The sequence below is a fragment of the Natrix helvetica genome (assembly GCF_964273705.1).
Source record: "Natrix helvetica genome assembly, chromosome: 2".
Classification (NCBI taxonomy): Eukaryota; Metazoa; Chordata; class Lepidosauria; order Squamata; family Natricidae; genus Natrix; species Natrix helvetica.
Genome location: NC_138552.1, coordinates 288,561,055 through 288,585,349, shown reverse-complemented (window position 1 = coordinate 288,585,349; position 24,295 = coordinate 288,561,055). Strand labels below are relative to the sequence as shown.

General features: G+C 41.9%; 1 protein-coding gene and 1 long non-coding RNA gene across 7 annotated transcripts in view; both read left to right on the top strand.

Moving 5' to 3' along the window:
* The window catches only part of VEZF1 (vascular endothelial zinc finger 1), a 31,739-nt gene extending 13,209 nt beyond the window's left edge, over positions 1 to 18,530 (top strand). For 3 of the 6 annotated variants that reach the window (XM_081942454.1, XM_081942450.1, XM_081942451.1), the window contains 7 exons: positions 369 to 432; positions 7,177 to 7,360; positions 9,202 to 9,243; positions 10,611 to 10,748; positions 14,715 to 14,753; positions 15,505 to 15,549; positions 16,157 to 18,530. In XM_081942454.1, coding sequence (XP_081798580.1) covers positions 369 to 432; positions 7,177 to 7,360; positions 9,202 to 9,243; positions 10,611 to 10,748; positions 14,715 to 14,753; positions 15,505 to 15,549; positions 16,157 to 16,584 — 940 coding nt within the window. In that variant the 3' untranslated portion in view covers positions 16,585 to 18,530. The remainder of the gene's footprint in view (positions 1 to 368; positions 433 to 7,176; positions 7,361 to 9,201; positions 9,244 to 10,610; positions 10,749 to 14,714; positions 14,754 to 15,504; positions 15,550 to 16,156) is intronic. The other 3 variants (XM_081942453.1, XM_081942455.1, XM_081942452.1) reach the window with 2 other exon arrangements.
* LOC309388215 overlaps positions 1 to 24,295 on the top strand; it is a 175,014-nt gene that overhangs the window by 42,430 nt on the left and 108,289 nt on the right. The window lies entirely within an intron of this gene.

Here is a 24,295-nt window from a genome sequence, read left to right as displayed (position 1 = left end):
TTGTAGTGAAGGTATAAGGACTTTTTTTTAGCACTTTTTGTAAGCATTACTATGTAAGGCATTAATTTAGCAGTATTGTGGAGTCAAACAGCCTCCATTTTGCTTGGACAGTCTCCCATTTTAAATGGCTAATAGCCTTTAAGACAATTTTTATCAATTTAGATTTTTTAGGGGAGGTTTACAATAATTACAGGAAGCTTGTGTGTAGCTGAATTTTTGTGATATTATGAAGATTTTTGCAGAAAAGATGATAAGTTTGTGTATCTTGGAAATTTCTCTTGGGCAAGATGTTGGATTGAATAATTGATTAATTCTGTGTTTGTGTAACAATTTGCTTTCTTGTGTCTACTTTCCTTCTTTTTCCACAGACCTGATCACTTAAGTTGTCATGTCAAACATGTTCACTCTACAGAGAGACCTTTCAAATGCCAAGTAAGACTTTTTTTATTGATCTGTATTAAGACGCCCAAATGGAGTCTAGTAAACTCTGAAGTTAGACATCATTCAATAAAATGGAAGGTTCAGAGCCAAGTATAAAAATTAGCCCCCGTTATGACCCTTGGACAGTACAGAGCTAATCTCTAAAAGGTAAAGAGAGGGTTGGGCCTTATTAATATGGACAGACACAGCAGGAAATACTAGAATCGTAGGCAACTCTGGTAAGCCAATCAAATTCAAATCAAATCAAATTTTATTTGATTAGCCGCAACCCTCTCCCGAAGGACTCGGGGCGGCGTACAATCACAAGGATAAAATACACATAGGACACACACACATACGAAAAAACAAGGACAATTACATTTGTGCATGGAGGAGAGTAGACCTGCAAGTGAAAGACAATAAACACAGCTAAAAACACAGTTAAAACACAGTTTAAAATCCCCTAAATAAAATTGCTGAATTAAAAACCCCTCAGGAGCGTAACGAAGTTATGGTTGGGCCAGGCCAGATATTTGAAAAAGGTGGGTCTTGAGCTTAACACGGAAGGAGCGGAGGTCTGTAGTGGTCCTAATATCCGGGGGGAGGTCATTCCACAGGGCTGGGCCCGCCACAGAGAAGGCTCTGCTCCTAGGCGCCGCCCCATGGCATTGTCTAGTGGACGGCACCTGGAGAAGTCCCTCTCTGTGCGAGCGAATAGGTCGTAGGGATGTATGGGGCAGAATACGGTCCCGCAGGTAACTAGGTCCTGAGCCATGGAGCGCTTTAAAGATCGTAATCAAAACCTTGAAACGCACTCGATAGACCACAGGAAGCCAGTGCAGCTCGCGCAGGTGTGGTGTCACATGGGAGTACCTGGTGCTCCCCATAATCACCCGCGCGGCCGCATTCTGGACCAACTGTAGTCTCCGAGTGCATTTCAAGGGAAGCCCCATGTAGAGAGCGTTACAGTAGTCCAGGCGAGACGTCACCAGCGCATGGGTGACTGTGCGTAGAGCGTCCCGGTCCAATAGGGGGCGCAATTGGCGCACCAGGCGAACCTGATGGAACGCCCCCCTGGCCACGGCTGTCACATGTTCATCCATGGACAGCTTGGCATCCAGGAGGACGCCCAAATTGCACGCCCGCTCCACGGGGGCGAGTTGAATGCCCCCAATGGCCAGAGATGGAATTATCTGGTTGAACCGGGGAGCCGGAACCCACAGCCACTCCATCTTGGAAGGGTTGAGCCTGAGTCGGTTGTCATCCATCCAGACCCGTACGGCTTCCACACACCGGGACATCACTTCGACGGCCTCGTTGGGGTGGTTCGGGGTGGAAATGTACAGCTGAGTATCATCAGCGTACAGGTGGTATCCCACCCCAAAACCACGGATGATCTCACCCAGCGGCTTCATGTATGTGTTGAACAGGAGTGGCGAGAGGACCGACCCCTGTGGCACCCCACAGATGAGGGGGCTTAGGGTCGACCTCTGCTCTCCTGCCAACACACGTTGCGTCCTGCCGGAGAGGTAGGAGCCGAACCACCGCAAGACGGTGCCCCGGATCCCCAACCCCTCCAGTCGGTGCAACAGGATACCATGGTCGATGGTATCAAAAGCCGCCGAGAGGTCTAATAGGACCAGGATAGAGGAACAGCCCCTATCTCTGGCCCTCCAGAGATCATCTACCAACGCGACCAAGGCCGTCTCAGTGCTGTGCCCAGGGCGAAAGCCGGACTGGCGCGGGTCTAGATAATCATTCTCCTCCAGATGTCGTGGAAACTGAGAAGCCACCACACTCTCCACAACCTTCGCCAAAAAGGGAAGGTTGGAGACAGGACGATAATTGACCAGCTCCATAGGGTCCAGGGAAGGCTTCTTGAGCAAGGGTCTCACCACCGCCTCTTTCAAGGCGGCCGGGAGAGACCCCTCACCCAACGAAGCGTTCACTAGGTCCAGGAGCCAGTCGCGTGTAACCTCCCAGGATGCCAGTACAAGCCAGGGGGGACACGGGTCCAACAAACATGTGGTAGGTCGCAGTCGCCCACGCAATCTCTCCAAATCCTCGATGACAACCAAGTCAAACTCCTCCCAAAAAGGTTTCTCAAGACTCGCCACTGGCGTCTCGACTGGGCCACTGAAGGGGACCCAATCCTTCCGGATTTGAGCGACTTTATCCTGCAGGTATTTCCCAAACTCCTCTGCCCTGCCCTGTAAAGGGGCCTCCCGTGGCCTCTGAAACAGAAGAGAGCGGGACACCCGAAACAGGGCGGCAGGGCGGTTCTCTGCGGATGCAATGAGAGCGGCACAATATTGACGTTTGGCCGTTCTCAATGCCACTAGGTACGTCCTTAAATGGGCTCGTACCTGTGCTCGGTCAAGTTCGGTTCGGGAGGATCTCCAACGACTCTCTAGGCATCTCTTGCGGCGCTTCATCACCCTTAGCTCCTCGGTAAACCAAGGGGCCAGGGTGGATCGTTGCCGCCGGAGAGGCCGCAAAGGCGCCACCCGGTTCAAGGCCCCGGTAGTCGCATTATTCCACGCGGCCACCAGGTCCTCTACCCGAGGGCGGGTCAGGGCTGCAGGAGGTGGCCCAAGCTCCGTCTGGAACCTGTCTGGTTCCATCAAGCGCCTGGGGCGGAACCATCTAGTGTTCTCCGGTTCTGCCTCCCCGCAGCGAGGAGTAGCACCAGGGAAGTCAAGACGGAGGAGTGAGTGATCTGACCATGACAGAGGAGTGATGGTTAGATTCACTCCTCCCAGATCACTCAACCACTGGCGAGAGACAAAAACAAGGTCCAAGGTGTGACCTCCCTCGTGTGTCGGGCCCTGAATCATTTGAGTCAGGTCCATGGCTATCATGGAAGCCATGAACTCCCGAGCCCCCTCTGATGCTTCTCCCACCGACGGCAGGTTAAAATCCCCCATCACTAAAAGTTTGGGGGTCTCAACCGCCACCGATGAGATCAGCTCGAGGAGCTCAGGCAGGGTCGCTGATGTATGGCGGGGAGCCAGGTATACTATCAGCAAGCCCATCTGCCTCCTAGGGCCCCATTTCACAACCAGGGATTCACATCCGGACGTCTGTAGCACAGTGGACTCCCTCGGCTCTAAATCCTCCCGGATAATCACTGCTACCCCACCGCCCCTTCCCCGGGCCCGGGGCTGGTGAAATGCTTGGTAACCTGGTGGGCACATTTCCACGAGGGGTAACCCTCCCTCGTGGCCCAACCAGGTTTCCGTTATTCCCGCGAGGTCCGGCTCCCCCTCCAAAATCAGATCGTGAATGAGGGGGGCCTTATTGACAACGGACCTCGCATTGCATAACAACAGCCTCAGGCCCTGGGCCTGCAGATCCTGACCACCTAGAACGCGGGGGTTGGTACAAGCGACCGGGTGTAACCAGCACCCACGGTCTCCCAACCGACTACGGGTTGTTAGTCTGTCCTCGTATCCGCCCCTCCCTACGACTGTTGGAATCACGAAGCCCTGTATGGGAATGATATCCTCTCCCCAATAAAAGTCAGGAAAGAAAGACGGGGGGTCAAATGCTTCTGCTGATAAGAAATTGCAGTAAGTGAGCTTGGTTCAGAAGACTATCCATTAAAAAATACATTGGAAGTTAATAAAGGCCTCAGCCTGGGCATTATCCCCATGAACTTGATTAAGTAAGAATCAGAAGGAGTTAGAAGGCTTATTGGGAATAGGTTGAAAAAGTTATGAGACCACATGTGAGCAGCCACAGCCAAAAATTAGTCATGAGAAAACTAACTGTGGCTTACTAGGCCAACTGAAGCTTTACAAAATAATTGCAAGTTTTACAGTTTGCAAAAAACTTCATTAGTAAGTTATTAAAATTGAACAAACCCCCCCCCCTCCCCAAAGAATGATGGTAGAAAATATTTATGAATGTGGCAGGTCCATTCTAAAATGGAGTGAAAGAGCCTCCAAAGTTTGCAAAATGGGTTACGTCAGGCCAGAGATGGAGTTTGGCTGCATTCTCCCAGAGTTACTAGTACTCCATCCTGGAGGTTTTTTTAAAAAAAAGATTGGATATCCATTTGTCTGGGATGGAATAAGTTCTCCTGACTTGAGCAAGGGGTTGAACTAGAAGACCTCCAAGGTCCCTTGATTCTATGCCTCAAGAAAAAGAAGTAAGCAGGTAATTGGTCACTCCCTATTCTTGGAAATACAAAATCTAGGTGATTATGTCAGGACTATTTTTATCCTATCCAGTGGGCATGTATTTTGGTTATAATAATGAGAGTTGTTTCTATCAGTGCATTTTGAAAGGCACCTGACTGGGGAAAGCTGAAGCACAACAATGATTAGCACACAAATAAAGTAAACTGCAACAATAAAGAATATCTAAAATCCGCTTTACAGTATATGGAGTATTTGTGAATAATGAGCCATAGTAATGACATCTAAAATAACTAGGTAAATAATAATAATAAAGTCTTCATGTAGAAATAGAATTCTGTGGGTACACACTAAACCTGTGCCCCATTCAGAAAAACAGCCTTCCTTGCAGCCACTGCTCTAGACTTCATTCACTGAAGTACCAGGAGAAGGGCCTCAGAGCTTTACACAAAAGAAGATGAACACAGTTTCTCTTCATAGCTTGCGGTGAGGAAATCTGATGGGATATAGGGATGTGTAGGGGAAGGCCTTCTATGTTACTGTTTCAAACCCATGCAGGTTCCAGTGAAAACCTGAAGGAGGGTTCTGTTTTTATATCCTTTACCTTTAGAATAGGCTGCCCATTCCCAAAGCCTTTGAACAACTAACAATCAGAAACATTGCCTCAGTTTAAAACACCCCCCTCGAAAATAATATGTAAATCCACATATAATAAAATTGTAAATAATGACAGTAGTAGTAAGTTTCAGAAAATAGAAAGCCTTTTGATGAAGTTTCATTTCAGATACCATAGTGTGGCTGCTACCAGATAATTTCAATAGCTTTTGCATCAAGCCAAACAATTCTGGACTTCATAGTGACAATCTGTTTTAGTTATGGAGTCTTACTAGGACCTAAAGAAGGGTCCATAAATATTGACTGGAGGCCAGAATTGTTTTCAGGTGTACAGTAGGGGTAGGCAATCAGTGGCCCTTGGAGGTTTCCCCTTCAATGCCTGAGGGCTAGTGGACTTCCCAGTAATTTTGAAGGTGAAAATGCCCAAAAGGTGTATTTAGTGTGAACTAAAACTAATCAAGGAGAGAAGCAACTTAGAACTAAGGAGAAATTTCCTGACAGTTAGAACAATTAATCAGTGGAATGGCTTGCCTCCAGAAGTTGCTAATGCTCCAAAACTGGAAGTTTTTAAGAAGATGTTGGATAGCCATTTGTCTGAAACGGTATAGGGTTTCCTGCCTAGGCAGGGGGTTGGACTAGAAGACCTCCAAGATCCCTTCCAACTCTGTTAGTCTATTCTAGACTGTATTCTATATTCTGCTCTGCTCTGCTCTGCTCTGTTCTAATCCAGGGCTCTGCCTATCTTACTTTGCCACCTGGTCCACTGTGGCTTCTCTTTTAAAAAGTAAAGAGTTCTCTGGTTACCAAAAGAGTGCCTATCTGTTGGTTTGTTATTTTTCCTTTGTCTGGCTTGTCATTTTGCCTCTAATGTCAGACTCTGCACTTGTTTAGGCATTTTTAAATGTGGGCTAATAATGTACAAAGTTAATTTTTTTTAAAAAAAATTCTCTATTCCACTTCTGTTTAGCTTTATCATTGTGTTTCTAAGCTGGTTCCCGATGACTCATTTTGGCCATTAAATGGTTTGATTTAAAAGAAAGGGTGATTCATGACTTTCAATCTGTTTTTGGATTTTTAAAATGTAAATGAATAATGGAAAAGAAAATCTTGTCCAGGGGCATTATCAGGAGATTGTTATGGGAGATTACCTTGATCTGCTAGGATATATAAAAACACCCTGTCAACTTGATTAGTGTACTTGTCTTTGCTTTAAGGAAGGAAGATTCTCTTTATACCTGAGTAATATTCAGCTCTTACACATAGTTTATTTAATCCTGTCATCTAGAAATATGCTACTGTGTCTTAGTATAGTCAGTTTAATTTTATTCGGCTATATGTGCATTGAAGATAGTCAGTGTACTTTAAATAGTATTGCTAATGGCTCTTCATCCATCTGTTAGGTAAGGACAGTTGACATCTGGGTTTATTTTCTCTCATTGTTTTTTGTTTCTTGTACTGTTACTTATTTTAAACGTTTTAACAATTTGTAAATTATTAAATTGAATTGCTGGGAGTTATGTGATACATCAATTTATAATTATAATTATTTGTGATGTGAGAGTTAACGCATTTTTGTATTTATTTTAATTCAGTAAGCTTCGTGTAATGTTATAGTCCAGTACTTCCAGATCGAAAACTTTGTTCTGCTAAGGCCACTTAATCATGATTCTTCCTGACCCTCTAAACGTACACAAAATATTTTTTCTATGTACTACTAGAGTCCAAATTTAGGTTTGCTAGTTTATTGTTTGTAAAAGTTGTATGTAGTGAGAGGCATTATTATTGTGGGAGAAATACACCTCCTTGTTTAATTATGTCATATTCATGTAGTTATTGGGTACATTAAATGCAGAGTTTTGAGCTGAATGGCATTATATTCCTCTGCAGAGATTTCTTGTGGGGAATTCAAGGTATTTATCATGCACTTACAGTTAACCATTAAAGTTAGTGTTCAGTAAATGAGAATTCTGCTTTAGAACTTCTGTTTCTTTCTGCGTAGACCTGCACAGCTGCCTTTGCTACCAAAGACAGGCTGCGGACTCACATGGTGCGCCACGAAGGAAAAGTGTCATGTAATATCTGTGGTAAACTTCTGAGTGCAGCATATATTACCAGCCACTTAAAGACTCATGGGCAGAGCCAAAGTATCAATTGTAATACCTGTAAACAAGGCATCAATAAAAGTAAGTGGCTACCTTTTTAACAAAAACTGTTTTGCCCTCCAATGTAGCGCATGCAATTGTTGGGGGGGGGGGGGAGAGACTCTGATGATTTAGGTCATATAAGATGGGACCGGTATCTTACACATTAGATCAGTGAAGATGGGAATTTATATTGATGGGAGAAGTTTTTGGAAACTTTTTTTGCTCTTAGAAAAAACAGTCTGAAAACTGCCAGGTTTAAAACTTTGATTGCAGTGTCTCTCCAAAAGAGTTTGGAATCTGTGCAAGGATTGGTTTCAGCTCTCTTTTTGCTGCTTCTGTGTGTTTGGCATGCTATGACTGGCGACTAAACAAGTACTTGGAAAAAACATGTATTCATCCTGATGCAGTTATATTACTGAAGGTAAAATGGTCAGCTGTTTCAGCAAAAATGCCCAGTCACATCATATATTTGTGAAAAGTTCAATTGGGGAAGATTTGGAGATCACTGGAAACTTTGTCAGACCAATAATTCACTTTGGTTCCTTTCTGCTCTTCCATTTCCTTCAATCCCTAAACTAGAAGCCCAAATGTGATCATACCACAGATAGTCCTTGATTTACAACCATTTATTTAGCAACAATTTGAAGTCAGAACAGCCTCAGAAAAAAAGTGACTTACAATCTGCCCTCAAAGTTATGACTGTTGCACAGTCACGTGAATACCATTTGAGTGCTTAGCAACTGGCTCACATTTACGATGGTTGCAGTGTCTTATGGTCATGTGATCACACGTTGCAACCTTCCCATCTGGCTTCTGACAAAAAAAATCATAAAAGCTCGATTTGCTTAAGGACTACATGATGTGCTGAATGAACTCCACATAGTTGTAAATTTGGTCCAGTCATGTAATGACTTGCTTAATGACCACATCAATTAGCAACCAAAGTTCCCATCCCAACTGTGGTTGTAAGTCAAGGACTATTTGTATAAGCAAACAAAATATTAAGCGGTGGCAAATGCAACAGGAAGATCTATGGATGCATTTACTATGGGTTCCCCTAAGTGTAGATTAGGATTATATTCAAATTTTGCAAAATATCTAGCCTATGCTTGTGAACAGTTAACTGGGTTGTGTACGGATTTTGCTTAGTGTTTAGTCGGGCATTCTCTGAAGGTTAGGTTTTTTGTGGATTAGAATGAGTTCTGGCTGCTGAATGCAATAGAATGAGACAGTAAAGAGATGAGGCAGTACAATAGTCTGTGTGTCTAAAGGAACATGTTTTTTTTAGCTGTTCTGCAACCACAATTATGGCACAGGAATCCACGTACAATAGAATATTTTTTCTTGTATGCTAGCTTTTTTCCAGTTATAGAACATGTCAAAAGACCTCTGCCACCTGTTGCCTAAGTCTTTCCTACAAGACATGTCTGCCAGCTGTGTCATCCCCTTCTTGTGCTTATGCAGATCACGTTTGATGAAAGCATCTGTGTAAATGGATACTTTTTGGCTCATATCTCAGCCCTATTTCCATGGTTGCCCAAACATAGATGAAACAATATAAATGTATGCTTAAGAAAAATGCAACTGTTTAAATATTAAGTCAATATTAAGGAATCTATGTAATCAAAAGTTCATGTGAAGGGTTTTGAACTAGCCCTTCCCAAAACTGCCATTCCTCTCCTAAGTTTTTCAGATCTTGGTTTGTTCCGAATATCTTTTGTTCCTGCAACAATCCAGGGAAGGTAAGTTAGGCTGAATCAATTTCATGAGCTTCATGGCTTGATAGGAATTTCAGGTTCTCCATATCTAAAATATAAGTTGTATCTACTACTCAGACTCAGTACAATAAATTAAACAGAGCTGTTTCATTCACATTGCAGAATTTGGTTTTTTCAAGCAAGAAAATCTACATCTTCCTGCGTGTGAGTAGCCATGGTTTAAATTTGATATGTTTTTAGTATGCTGATTAATAGTAAAGTAATTGCAAGATTGATAACTTGTATTTACTTTAAAGATTGTTTGCATTCCATTTTCTGTTGAATAATGTTAGCTTTTACAGTGGAAACTTCCTATAACCTCCCATTTGTTTGTTGTAGCAACAGCTGTAATCACTATGGAAGAAACAACTACATCCTCCTTTCCTCTGTGTCTTAGGGCTATGTGCTTCATTTTGGCAAATCCATATTATAGAAATGTAGTCTCAGTATACATTTATATGAAGGAAAGCAGTTACAGGTAGTCCTCGACTTACAACTGTTTGATTAGTAACGATTCAAAATTACAATGCCACTGAAAAAAACTTACTTACAACCAGTCCTCATACTTAACAACCATGGCATTGTCTCTACAGTTACAGGATTTAAATTCCAGCGCTTGGCAATTGGCATGTATTTACTACAGTTGCAGCATTTCAAGGTCACGTGATCTTCCCAACTGGCTTCCGACATGCAAAGTCAGTGGGGAAAGCTGGATTTGATTAATAACCACATGACTTTCTTCACAACTGCAGGGATTCACTTAACAGCTATGGCAAAATAAAAAGATAATAAAATTGGGTGTATCTCACTTAACAACTACTTTGCTTAACAATGGACATTCTGGTCCCAGTTGTGGTCGTAAGTCAAGGACTACCTATGTCTCCCTTCTAATAGAAGTCATCTTAAAACCCTTCATAGGTACAAAAGGGTTAAGCTACGGTTTGTCAAGGAACATCAGCAGTAGATTTCATGATAGGGATTCAGTTTTTCTTCTTAAATGTGCTTAAAATGCAGTTGGTCTTGTGTGGCTGAAACTAAGATGTGTCTCAGCAGAGGGTAAAATCACTCTGCCTTAAAAAATGTACAATTTAGATAAGATAAAAGATACTAAAACTCCCTCTCCCATCCTCACTCCCTCTTATCAGTACTAGAATATTTAAAATACCTGCTCTTTATAGCTTGAGATGAATAAGATAGATTCTAGTATTACATTTCTGTAGCTCCATTTAATTATCAGGTCTTTCAGTCATGGCAGACTCTTAAGCTTTATAGATTTGGTTGAAACTTCAGTAGGGATTATATCTTAACAATTTCTTTCTGTTGGCAAACAAGCATCCAAAAGCTTACTGTTCTTGTGCTGAACTAACAAAGTCACTTGTTTTGTTGTTTATTATGGGGGTGGGGATAATACTGTGTTCAGAGTCAGTAAAATGTGGTTTTTAATTTCAAGTTTCTTTCTAACTGAGAAAATTCTAATTTGCACCCATATGTATTTTTGCATCTTTCTTAAAAAAATAATGTGGCTGGAACAGCTTGTATGAATGAAGAGAGCAACAACCAGAAGCAGCAGCAGCAGCAGCAGCAGCAGCAACAACATGTCACAAACTGGCCTGGAAAACAAGTTGAGACTTTGAGACTATGGGAAGAAGCCGTTAAAGCAAGAAAGAAAGGTAAAAATGGATGGCAGCAGGCTGTTGGAGTTCATCTTGCATATGTATAAATGACTGGTATATCCTGCAGGAAACATGGAGTAAATTCATACTCTGTAAATATGCATAAGAGCTACTTAACAATCTCTGGTGATTGTGATCAGCCTGCTTGTCATAGATTTTTACTTCCTGATTATGTCAAGCAGTTACTTTATGAAAGCCAGGCCAGGAGATGTTGTGGCTTACCAAGTTGCCCATTGTTTATGTCAAAATTTTGATCTTTTGCCCTATTTTCCCCCTCGGGGAGAGGGGGCGGTCTAGAAGTCTAAATAATAATAATAATTAATAATAATAATAATAATAATAATAATAATTAATAATAATAATAATAATAATAATAATAATAATAATAATAATAATAATAATAATAATAATAATAATAATAATAATAATAATAATAAAATAATTTCTTAGAGGATCTGGCTTTTCTTGTTACTTAATCAGTTTTGTGCATAACCGATACTTAAAATCCTAGCTGTCAATTTAAGTTGCTCATTGGCCCTTCAGTCCGATACAAATAGGGCCATTTTACCACACTGGTTTCCAGACTTCCATAGAGGAAATTCTCTACAGTTTGAAGGAAACCTGAACACTTAAACTGCTTTATAATTCTTCATAAGGTGGATAAATTGCAGTTTTTCTAAATCACTTTAATTTGGCTAGAAGACACCCAACCTCCATGATTCTTGAACTTGATGCCAGTCTTATTGCAGTTTTATAATGTTGCTTTAACTATTGTTTGTTCTTACAAATAAAATTTGCTAGGGTTCCCTTATGGTGACTTCTGTTGGTAGCATTTTTTTACCTTTTTAGGACCCATTCGCTTTTAACGAAATTAGTAAAACAAGATGTTCAATAGAGATTAGAATGTGAAAGAACTAGAATTTCATATGGAATTGTGTGTTTGTGTATGCATGTATGTGTCTTTGTTCTCTCCATATCAAGGGAAGGGGAGAGTTATATGTGTTTTGATGGCTTACATAAAATAAGCAGTTTTTGTTGCTATAGCCCAGTGATGGCGAACCTTTTTTGGCTCGCGTGCCACAAGTGGGGGGAGCGCAGGGGGGTCGAGTGCGGGCGTGCCGCACCCATAATGCAACACGCCCCCCCCCATTTTTACATGTTTTTTTTTGCCCTCCCCAGGCTCCAGGGGCTTTATAGGAGCCTGGGGAGGGCGAAAAGAGCCTCCCCCGACCCCCCGGAGGCCCTCCGGAGGCTTCAGGACTGTCCGGAGGCTTCCCTGAAGCCTTCGGAGCGCTTAAAACCACCCTCCGAGCAAACCGGAAGTGACTTCCGGGTTGCTCGGAGGGTGGTTTTAAGCGCTCCGAAGGCATCAGGGAAGCCTCGGACGGTCCCTGAAGCATCGGGGGGGGGGGCGTGGGAGGCTCTTTTCGCCCTCCCCAGGCTCCTATAAAGCCTCTGGAGCCTGGGGAAGGCGAAAAATAGCTTTTAAAAAGGTGAACTCAGAGCTGGCCAGCTGACAGGGCAACGCCTCACGTGCCCTGACAAATGGCTCCACGTGCTTAAAAATGTTTAAGTGTTTAAAATAGCATTTATCCTTATTATATTGTATTAAATCGCTATCACTTTTCATTGCAAAGAATCTTAAAACAAGTATAGTAGTATATACCCAGTGTCTACTATGTAGATTAGAAATCTGTAGCATTCTTCACCCTTTGAATTTGGACCCTTGTTTTAATTTTTACCTTTTTAACAAGTCAATGGACTTGTTGTTTTACCAATCTTAAGCTACACTGCTTTAGGAGTTGTATGGAAGGATATTACTGAGCCCAATATGTTTGTGTTAAATGTGACAAGGAAATGTGAATTCAGAAGGAACTGCCCAGCTTTTCTTCCTTGCACCACTCGCCCCTTCCCTTGATTGAAATTTAGAGTTTTGAAGAAGCTTATAATAAACTTTCATGAATAGATTTAAGTATCTTGCTTAGTCTTCTCCGAATGCTTTATTAAAAAGTTGAGATTGCTTGGTATGCTGAATCCATCAGTGAATGAATCCCTTCCATGTGGCAATCTTTAGAGCATCCACAGACATATAATCCTGCTCTTACCTTATGGCTTATTTTTGTTGCACGTTTAAATTGAAAATGTAACTGGACCACAGCCATCTGGGGAGTTCTATGGCCTGGAGTTTTGCAGTTCAAATCCAGTTTGCTTAAGTATATATGATGCACCATGCTGAATTATAAGAGTTTCCATTCATTTTTCAAATTAGCTATGAATCTTAATTCTTCTAAATCTGTGTTTTCATTCTATTGCTGATGCATATGATGAGTTTTAGCAGCTTGGTCCCTGTTTTTCTCTGCATGCACAGAACAGCAGTTTTCAGGAAGCTGATATTGGAGCATGAGGTAGAGCTGACCTACAGAATACTCAGCTCCCCGAGGAGCAGAACGTATCTTCAACTTAAAAAAAAAAAGTGGGCTCCTTGGTGCTCTCTGAGCTTGGTTGCTTTCTTGCAGACGTTTAATTACCAACTAGTTAACATCATCCGTGTTAGACTCTAACTCTAGCTCAGAAAAGCACCAAGGACCCCACAGTTCATCCCTGACCTACAAAAATTCTTTTTAAAGGAGAAAAATGCTGGTGGTGGAAGAGAGCCTGGGATCCTGCAGATGATTGGCAGTGATCATTTCTCAAGATAGACCAAAACTCCACCACATATAAGAAATGTTCTTTTAAGTGGTTGCAGAATAAGCATTTGCATAATTTCTGAAAATGAGAGAGGAGTAATCACTGAAGGAATCCTAATGGAGGGTGCATGAAGAGAGCAGAAGGGTGGTTGAAAAGCAGAAGAGGCATTATTAATTTTGGTAGATTCTGATTCCCTTGCGTGGAAAGCTCAGCAGTCTTACCTGTTGAATTGATATTGCACCTTTTCACCAGAAGATCAGGGCAGCATATATAGCACTCTTCTACCAACCTGTGAGGTATATTAGACCGAGAGATAAGAGCTGGTACAAAGACACACAGTGAGCTAACATAGTTGTGGGTGACTTGTAGGTCCTAGTCCAGCAACCTAATGGTAAAATGCAACATTGTGTTACCTCTAAAAGTAGAGCTGAATGGCTAAGGCAGAGATCAGTTGCAGCACGAACTGCTCAAAATCCAAGCAGTAAATCTGATTGCTGTCCCTGCTCTGGCTTCCTGGCACACAAGGGAGATGTTTGGCATCTTGAAGCTTATATACGTTACTGCTGTTGCTTTCCTCTCTCTTTCAGATAAAATTCCTTCAGCACCACCTATTTCCCCTGTAACGTGAAATGAATTTTTGGGTCCTGGTTTTGAGTTACTATATAGAGTACCATTATATATGCTCAGTATTCTAAGGAGCATAATGATCAGGATGTTTAAATGCTGCATTGGTCTTCTCATACAGTCGGGCTCATACATGCATAACCAACTCAGAACTTTGGTACTGAAAAATAGTCTGCTCTGGCATTGTGAGATCAAAAAATAATTTCGATTTGGAACAACCATTGGAGAGGCCCTGCAGGTCAGGCTTGAAAGAACTATGCTGCATTGATCTTCTCATACAATCAGGCTCATGCCATGCATAACCAACTCAGAACTTAGTTGCTAAGCTCAGTCAATGCTTATTTTGAAATGTTTTGTGTCTGTATGGGTGTGCTGTGAACCCAGGCTCTTTGGCTAGCTGCTCATTTGTTAAGCAAATTTAGAGAATGGGTTAATTTGGTAACTTGATTTAGTTGGCTGTGAATATAGCCTTTAAAACATACTAGGCATAAACACCTGACACCATGCCAGATTTTTAGAGCTAGATCTTTTAATCGTGCACATGCTCAAATACAATCTGTATGATGTTATGGGAAAGGGAAAACTAGAATTATGTATCATTGAATGGCTTAATTGCAACACCTTTCCTCCACCTCCCAATTTTGATTACAGAAAGTCAACACACTCTGAGGCCAACTTCGGTCAAGCAAGGTAGGGTCAGATACATTTATATAGCTTGTATTATAAGGTTGGACTTTCAGCTCTCCCCCTTTAAAGTATTTTGGGGTACAAGGTTGCAGTTTCCATACTGAACATCACAATTGCTCAGCACAATGAGAAGTACCCGGGGTCCTTCCCTTGCATTGCACCACCTGCATTCTTTTGGTCTTCGTAAATACATCCTGCTCTCTTACATGCACTGGAGTCAGTAGCCTAGGCCTCTCATGAAAACTATGTTGTTGCCACCTGGTAAATATGATCTAATGTACCCCAAATTGACATGGATGGCTTTTATTGTATGTTTATTGGTTTAAGCTGAGATTCCCAATTGCTGCTGGTTTTCCTAATACCAGAAGTTCTCCCCCCCCCCCAACTCCATGGGAATACGAGTATTTTATTGATAGCCAGCAGGTGGTGCTGATATATAAAAGTAGCTAACTTTATAGCTTCCAGTTGTCCCTAGCTCAAGTAGTGGCAGAGTGCCCTTGGTGTTATACAGTATGAGCCGAATTCTTTCTGTTTCCAGAGGGAATCCATTCTTAATCGAGGCTAAAGCTACCTGATTGGTGGGGTTTGCTGCACTCATCGTATTGACTGGGGTTTTACAATAACTAAAATACTACACTGATTGAATGATTCCACGAGTTGTGGTTAAATTTATTTTAAAATGAAATAAGCAGGTAATAGTGAAAATTAGCTTTGTGTATCGGTCCCTAATAATGACTTTTTAAAACCTTCACAGAATGTCAGTACAACTTTGAGAAGGCTATAGAGTACGTACCATTCGGTATGTACACTCTCTCTACTTATAATATTCCTCTTCAGAGGACTTTCTGCTAATACTGTGCTGCTTTAATGAACAAATCCCCCTCTTTTTATTACTAAAAATTGCCAGATGTCTTGAACACAGATGAATTGCATGACTGAAGATATTATAGGTTGTAGAATTAGTGTTTAATAATCACATTTCAGAGTATTCTGCTTGAGAATATTTATTACTGTATAATGAACAGAAACTTAATATAAACTATTAAAGCACATAATATATTCATTGTTATTTTTTTTTAATGTAAAGTTTGCCAGTTTACCAGAATACATGAGAGACAGGCTTCTTAACTTGTCTGCAAGCCCTTAATTGCTGATAAGCATCTTGCATTGTGATTTGTATGTTTTTGCTATTGTGGCATAAACTATCAGCAAAATGGGCTAGAGTTGGAAAGGTCTAAAATGTCCAGTGGGAAAGGGGTTTGTAGATAAGAGAAGGCTGACTGGCACTGCAAAAGCTTGCATCAAAATCTATTCTGAGGACTGTCCTTTTGTTGTTTCAGAATCTTCTCTGCTCTGTCCATTTGTAAAGCCACAACTTTGGTGTCATCTCTTCTCTTGTTTTCTAGAAGCTGCCAACTTGTGCCAAACGTCCACTGCTGCCCCTACGCCTGTGACTCTCTCTACTCCCTTCAACATAACCTCCTCGGTGGCATCCGGGACGATCACCAACCCAGTCACCGTGGCTGCTGCAATGAATATGAGAAGCCCTGCCAATGTTTCGAGCGCGGTTAACATCTCCAGCCCAATGAGCTTAGGCCACCCTGTTACCATAACCAGCCCTTTGTCCATGACTTCTCCGTTAACACTCACCACACCTGTCAATTTACCAACTTCAGTTACTGCTCCAGTGAACATCGCACATCCAGTTACTATCACCTCACCAATGAATCTCCCAACACCAATGACATTAGCTGGCCCTTTAAATATAGCCATGAGACCTGTGGAAAGCATGCCTTTCCTTCCCCAGGCATTGCCAACCTCTCCTCCCTGGTAAAAAAAAAATCTAGAGCAAAAATTTCATGCAGTATTAAAAAGAAGAATAGAAAACAAGTCCTTAAGAGCAATTAACCTTTTTAAAGTTCATAGTAATGAAACCAGGCTAACTCACTTGATGCAAAAAAAAAAACCATGCTCCAGTTTAAAGGGAAAAAACACCATAATCCAATCCTTGTTCAGTTGGCTGGCTGTTGACTTATTTCTGGGGCTTTTTCTTTCCTTTAAACTGGCAATGATGGTTGAAGAAGATCAGATGAGAACTGAGCCCAGTTCCTAAACTTTTTTTTTGAAAAGTTATCATTAATGATAACTGAGGAAATTGTAAATGAAGCAAAAACCTCTTTATCTAAACACTAGAAGGCTCCATATATGGAGATTTCCGTAACTACAATATGGAGATGAATCACTTAACTGGCCTGCTCTGTGACTCTCTGATTGAGAAAGTATTGTAGCGTTGTTGTTTTTTTAAGTAAATACGTTTCATGGTCCTATTTTTTAAAAATGCATTTAAATAATTATGCATTTTACCTTTTGGGAATATGATGATTTCAGGCCGAATTCCCTATGGGAAAAGTGATACCAACTCTGATATGCAAAGCATATGGTAACTTTTATCATTCTAACTTCTAAATAACAATAGGGATTATGACCTGGTATTTTGGAAATGTAAATAGTAAGTGACATATTACCCTAAGGGAATATAACCTAATAGTCAGCATATTAAAAAAAAGAAGAACTGTTTCATGTTTGGCAAGGAACAGCTGTGGCTGATAGAATAGGATTTGAAATCTACGTGAATGCGGTCTCTAGTCGAAATCCAGCTGGGACTCTTTTTTTATGGAGAGCATACAGTGAGCTTTGAAACATGGAAAAATGGCTTTAAGCTTGAAGACTCTGGAAGTGCTGGGTAGAACATGTGTTTACTCTCACTCTCAAGCAGAACCTGCTGATGTGACAAGAGAGCAGGTGTTGTTCGCTGAAATATTTTTTTTTGTCTTATATTATAAAATGGTATACAGTTTTTATTCTAACCACTAACTAGTTAGGATGCCCCTTCACGACAAGCCAAGAGAGTGCATCTTATTATTTTGTGTTTCATTTTTTTACCTTTTTTGTTCCCCCTTTAATCAAGTGTTGTGCAGATTTCTTCAACTTTGTAAATATTTGCAGAAGAAGCAACAACCGTCATTTGTACTTTTAGTTAATTGTGTTAACAAATAGTTATTGATTTGTGGAGGCTTTTCCCATTAACTGACCTATCCAGTGAAGGGAAATCCTCCCCTTCCCTGCCAAACAGTCCCATTAAAATACCCAAGAATACATCCTTTATTTTATCTGTACATAAAGTAGGATGGAAAATCTAGGGAAGCAATTTTTTTTTAGGCTATCATGTCACAGTCACTTTTTAATCTTTGTTTTTAAAGACGTACCCTATAGCCAAGACAGTATAAGAAATAATTGGAAGGGAAAAACCGAGGGGCTTTTGCTCAGAGCAAGGATGCCAATCCAATAGCAATCAATATTTTCATTTTTTTAAAAAAAAATGGGATGCTGGCAAGCCTGAGAGGGTGGAAGTCTACTGTTTTTGTGTTTATACCCATCGTGTCAGTGTAAAAGCAACATATTTCGTATTTCTGAGGCAAATGTCTGGGGTTAGACTGATGTCCAGATTATGTGAAAATGGTTCTAGGGGCTTGGACTACATAGTAAAAATGGGGGGAAATAATAGAATTTAGTGTAAAATAATTTTATAAATGAACTTTTGTACCTTAGGACATCAAATTGTACAACTTTTGTATATATAAAAGCTTAGGAACTTCCTGTGTAGCAAAAAGAACACATTCCTACACTTTTAATGTATATGTTTGTTATAATGTCATGTAAACATACGCCCCATGTTTGTGCCTTTTAATTAGTTTGTCTCAATAAACAGAAATGTAGAGACTTTGTAGTTGAGTTGAGTGCATTACCCTAGAGTCTTCAAATGGCTACCCTGCTGCTTCGTTGACTCCTAAAACCTCTACATTTGAAATCTGTTCCTGAAGCATCTTAAGGATAAGTTTTTTTGGGTGGAGGGCGTAATTATTGTGTTAAATATGTATACTTTCTATCCCAATCCATAGAGAAAACGGATGCAAAGGACTTGGAACTACAATTTGTAAGTATGTACATTGACGGTGCTATAATGGATCTGTTTGAGAAACCTACAGCTTAAGATACTTGAAGGTACTTCTGGTGAGAATACACTTAAATACTTCATTTCAGGTCAAGTTTTAAAACCGTTTTATGTGATGACCAAGCCTCGTTTTTCAAAAGCATTTTATGTTTTTTGGATGCTTTTTTCAACATTTATCCCTGTGCATTGATTGTATCTATTTTTGACTACAGCTTATTTCCAAGGAAGATCGATAAGTAGCCCAGTAGATTTGGACTATGTCTGCTTCAATGACAGTTTGAAATGATAAAAAATCATTAGCACTAAGCAAATCATGAAATGCCGGAGCTTTATTGCATTTTAAAAATGATAATAATGCAGTGAATGAAAACTCAAGAAGGGAAGGTTTGAAACTCAACAAATTGGATACTATGAGGATACAGATGCAAAATAGAAATGGCTGGTTAGCTAATTAGCAAAAAGAATTCAGAGTAATGTAAGGGAGGGCGATTGACGATGTGAATGAAACCATTTCATTTGAATTTATAGGTAAATAAGACTGTTCCATATGCAAATGTGAGGGTCTTGCGTAAGAAATTCCTGGAAGATTGTGCCTTTTAACTGCTTTTACATGGAGCAAATTGCTATCTGGAGTGGATCTCTGTCATCCTTGAATAGTACACTCCAAAATGTGTTGGGACTACAGTTCCCATTGCTCTTCAGCTCCGAGTGATTAAGTTAAGGATGCTGAGGACAGCAGGCACCAACACATCTGCACAAGCATTAAGGTGGTTAGCCTGGCTTTATTTACAGTACAGATTGATCTAATTGTAAATTAATTGTAAATCTAATTGTAAACAATGGATGGAAACTAAGCAAGGAGAATAGCAACCTAGAAGGAAGGAGACATTTCCTAACAGAACAATTAACCAGTGGAATGACTTGCCTCCAGAAGTTGTAGCTACTCCAACACTGGAGGCTTTAAAGAACAGACTGGGCAGCCATTTGTCTGAAAGAGCAGAATCTCTGCTTGAGCAGAGGGTTGGACTAGAAGACCTCCAAAGTCCTTTCCAACTCTGTTATCCTGCCATCTGTCTAAAGGGAAAAACCTAGTTACTGAATTAATCCATTTTGGGGGCTCACACCTACGAAGGGCTTGTACAATAGGCTAAGCAGCTCTCTTCCTCACAGACCGTTTTGACACCGGTCCAGTTTACATGTTCACTGAATGGCATCCACCGCTCAGGTTAAGCAAGTTATACGGCTTCCAGTTATACTTGGGAGTAAATTGTATTAACAAGTCAGGCGTCTATACAACAGACTTTATCATGCATGTTAAGAAACTAGAGAGAACTAAATACCGACTTCTTCGGAATGGCTCAAATGATGGTGTGTCTTTGAGAAGAGCAGTTCTCCATGGTTGGTTTTCCAGTTACACTAAGAATGCTGCAGAGGTGTCAAACATAATTCTTTCAAGGACCGGATCAGCATTGTAGTTCTCTGTGGATCGGCTGGGGTGGGGGTGGGGGAGATGGGATGGACACCTCCTGCAGCACCCTGCCAGCCAAAACGGCAGAGTGGCTGACAGTGCTGCAGGAGGCCATGCCAGCTGAAAATGGGGCATGGGGTGGGGTCTGTGCATGCCCCCCTGCCCTCCCCCCGGTGCCCCATTTTGGCTGCCAGAGGCTACCAGTCCTTTGCAATTTCCAAGCTGGCACCGCAGGCTAGATTTAAGCACCCTGCGGGCTGGATCCGGCCCACTGGCCTTGAGTTTGACACCCTTACTGCAGAGACACGAAAATGGGAATCTTGCTTGCCTGTCATGATAACCTTGAGGAATCAAATGGCAGATCTGAGATGCCAAATGTAGTGAATTGGCTTGATAAAGATGAGCAGATCAATCATTGAGTGCCAGGCCCTAACATCAGGATTAGAATCCTGAGCTTTCTGCAGGCCAAGAGCGATATGTCCATTGGGACAATTATCACTACAGATAGTCCTCACTTAATGACCAAAACGGAGCTGGAAATTACAGTCACAAGTCACCGTTAAGTGGGTCCCTGTGTGACTATCAGATTTTATGACCTTTTTTGCATTATTGGTTATTAAGCTAATCTTTGCTGGAAATCAGAAACAAATGCCAAAATTCGGCAAAAAAAAACCAAGCCCAGCAAAAATTGTGGGCACATGACCATGGTACACTGCAAAGGGTCAGAAATGCAAGCTGCTTGTCAAGGTCCCAAAATACAGTCATGTGACTGATTGCAAAGGAGGGGCCCCACCTGGAATTTGCTCATAGTTAGCTCTGTTGAGGTCTGTCATAACTTTGAATGGTCACTAAGCAAGGCTATCTTGTAGGTCTACAAAATGCAAAACTGTCCTAAGACTATTGGGATCAATGAAACTTTGGTGCAATGTAACGACATATTTATATCCCACTGATTTCCTTAGATTCCATTTTTTTGAATCCTGCAGATACCCGTGACTTTACTCAAACCAATTTCCTGGGTTCTTGTAACACAACGAAGCACAAATTGACCTCACAAGCTGAGTTCACACGGAAAGCTACACTACTGCTTTGGCCTTGGCCAGTAAGGCAATAAATAAAAACCAAATAAAACCGGCTACGCTATGCTACAATGACTGGCTGATTTGCGGTCTTGTGTATGAACACAGCTAGGCACCGTTAATGAAGCATATGATGGAAACGTTCTTGCCCTGAGTGGCAATTTAATACTCGTAGGATGTGTTTGCACAACAGTTACGGACTGACCTGTTGTGTAATATCGGCTGATTTGCAAAGCAATTATGGCTTGGTGTTTTACGCAAGCTATTGTGTGGTTAAAAAACTTGGGTGTCTTTTGAGTTTTGCTATCAATATAGGGATGCGGTGGCTCATGAATGCCACAACAGCCAGCTGGCTGACTTTGGTCCAGACACTCTCAGTCCAACCCAACCTCACCGGGTTGTTGTGGGGAAAGTAGTAGCAGGAAAATGCTAGATACGCTTGTGCCTTGACTTACTGGTAACAATAATAAAGGTGGGATACAAATAAATACAAATCATAATTACATGCCGGTTGACAAGCACCCAAATTTTGATTGTGGGGAGGCTGTGATGCTTGTGTGTGATAGTTTTCCTGGTGCTGTCATAATTTTGAGTGGTTTTAAGTCAAGGACGGTCTTATAGCAGGGGTGTCCAAACTTGGGAACTTTAAGACTTGTGGACTTCAACTCCCAGAATTCCCCAGCCAGCCTGGCTGGCTGGGGAATTCTGGGAGTTGAAGTCCACAAGTCTTAAAAGTTCCCAAGTTTGGACACCCCTGGTCTATAGCAAGGTTTTCTAACCTACGTAGGATTTGCTTCAGAATAGACATGCAAGACATATTCCAGTGATGGCTAACCTTTTTTGTTGTTGGGTGCCAAAAATGCAAGGGTGTGTGTGTGCTGGCACCCATAATGCAAAGCGCCTCCTGACATGCACATTTGCACACAATCCCCCCATGCTCCCTCCCACGCGCCACACTGCTTGCCTCCAAGCTGAACTTGGTATTTCTTCCGGAAGGCCGAAAATCAACAGGCCGGCACACGCATGCCCGCTGGAACTGACGACTTGCATACCGGCAGATATGGCTCCGCATGCCACAGGTTTGCCATCATGGACATATTCTGTCTTCCCAATTATGCTACACAAATTTGGGGGGGTGGGTAAAATTGTTATGGACGAGACAACTGGACAAATTTGTGGGTTCCTTGGCAAAAAGGGACACGGTGGCTCAGTGGCTAAGACGCTGAGCTTGTTGATCAGAAAGGTTGGCAGCTTGGTGGTTTGAATCCCTAGCGCCGCGCAACAGAGTGAAAACTGCAAGTAGAAAAATAGGGACCACCTTTGGTGGGAAGGTAACAGCGTTCCGTGCGCTTTCAGCGTTTAGTCATGCCAGCCACATGACCACGGAGACGTCTTCGGACAGTGCTGGCTCGTCTCTTTGGCTTTGAAACGGAGATGAGCATCGTCCCCTAGAGTCGGGAATGACTAGCACATCTGTGCGAGGGGAACCTTTACCTTTTGTTTTTTGTTGTTATTTGTTTTAATAATCTATGAACTGCCCAGAATCGCAGCTTCAGACACTGAAGTAAGAAATAAATACTTGACAGTAATTCCCAGCCAATTCTGCGGGTGGGGAAAGAGGGGAGGGGTGGAGTGGGGTAAGGAAACAGAAGCACCATATTGTGGGCTGTATCTCCAAAAGATTTCACACCTTTGAAAAGTGACACCTCTTCCCACTCATCCTTCCCAAATGACAAGAGAAACCTTGAAAAGTTATTAAAAAGGGGGATTTGATGGTTAAAGTGCTGGCCTAGAAATAAGAATATTATGAGTTATATTCCCACTTTAGGCATGAAAGCCATCTAGGTGACTTTGGACCAATGATCAGGAGACTGAGCTCTAGTCTCACTTTAGGAGTGAAAAATGGTTAAATGTTCTTGGGCCAGTCACTCTCAGCCCAACTCCTCACAAGGTAGTTGTGGGGAAATTAGGAGAAGGAAGGAGTATAAGGTATCTTTGCCACCGTGAGCTACTTAGCTATATATATAAAAGCAAAAACCACTCATGTCGCGATTATGAAATCTCAGAACCGTAAAACCTACAAACTTGAAATTTGGCACGTACAGTATGTTCCTCTTGGCTCCTAGGTGCTCGCTCAGAAAGGATTTTTAGAAATGACCATCAGACCATTAGTATTTCTTACACAGTAATTAACACACTGATGCTAAGGAGTTCTACTCCCCCTCCCCACCTGAAAACTGTTCCAACCGCCAATTGCCTCACATTCCGTTACCTCAGGTCAAACTGGCAGACATTCCATTCCTTCACTTCCTGACTCAAGGTGATGGGCGCAATATTCTCTTATGTGTTTCAATTACCGACCACCACTGAGCCAATGGATTGAACCGGAGTGAACTGGATTTCTCCTGCAATGCCTGATCACGTAGTTTCATTGCCCAGCACGGGTATTCAGTTAGTAAGGTAATAAAGGTGGGATAAAAATCTAATAAACCCTATCACTCAGCCCAATTTTCCCGAGGGTAAACTCAGGGATATACCAATTTATTTCACTACCACTTTGTGTGCTGTCGAGAGAAAATGTTAGTACTGAGCATCATTAATCTGTTTCCTCAGATTTTCATTTATGAAAATGACTTTGCCCTTAGCAGGCCAAAGTGCCTTTTCAAATAAATGCGGCTCATCCGAGAAGCTTCACCTGGCTTGGAAAATGTGATGTTAGTTTCGGGTTTGGCTTTCAGGGTGGTGACCTGACCCTTGGATGCTAGAGGTCTTGGCAGAGAAGCATAGTTGGCTGGGGAATTCTGGGAATTGAAGTTCTGTGCATTTAGTCATGCCGGTCACATGACCATGAAGACATCTTTGGACAGCGCTGGCTCTTCGGCTTTGAAATGGAGATGAGCACTGCCCCCTAGAGTCGGGAACGACTAGCACATATGTGCGAGGGGAACCTTTACCTTTTACTCTGATGGATCCTGCAATGGGAAAA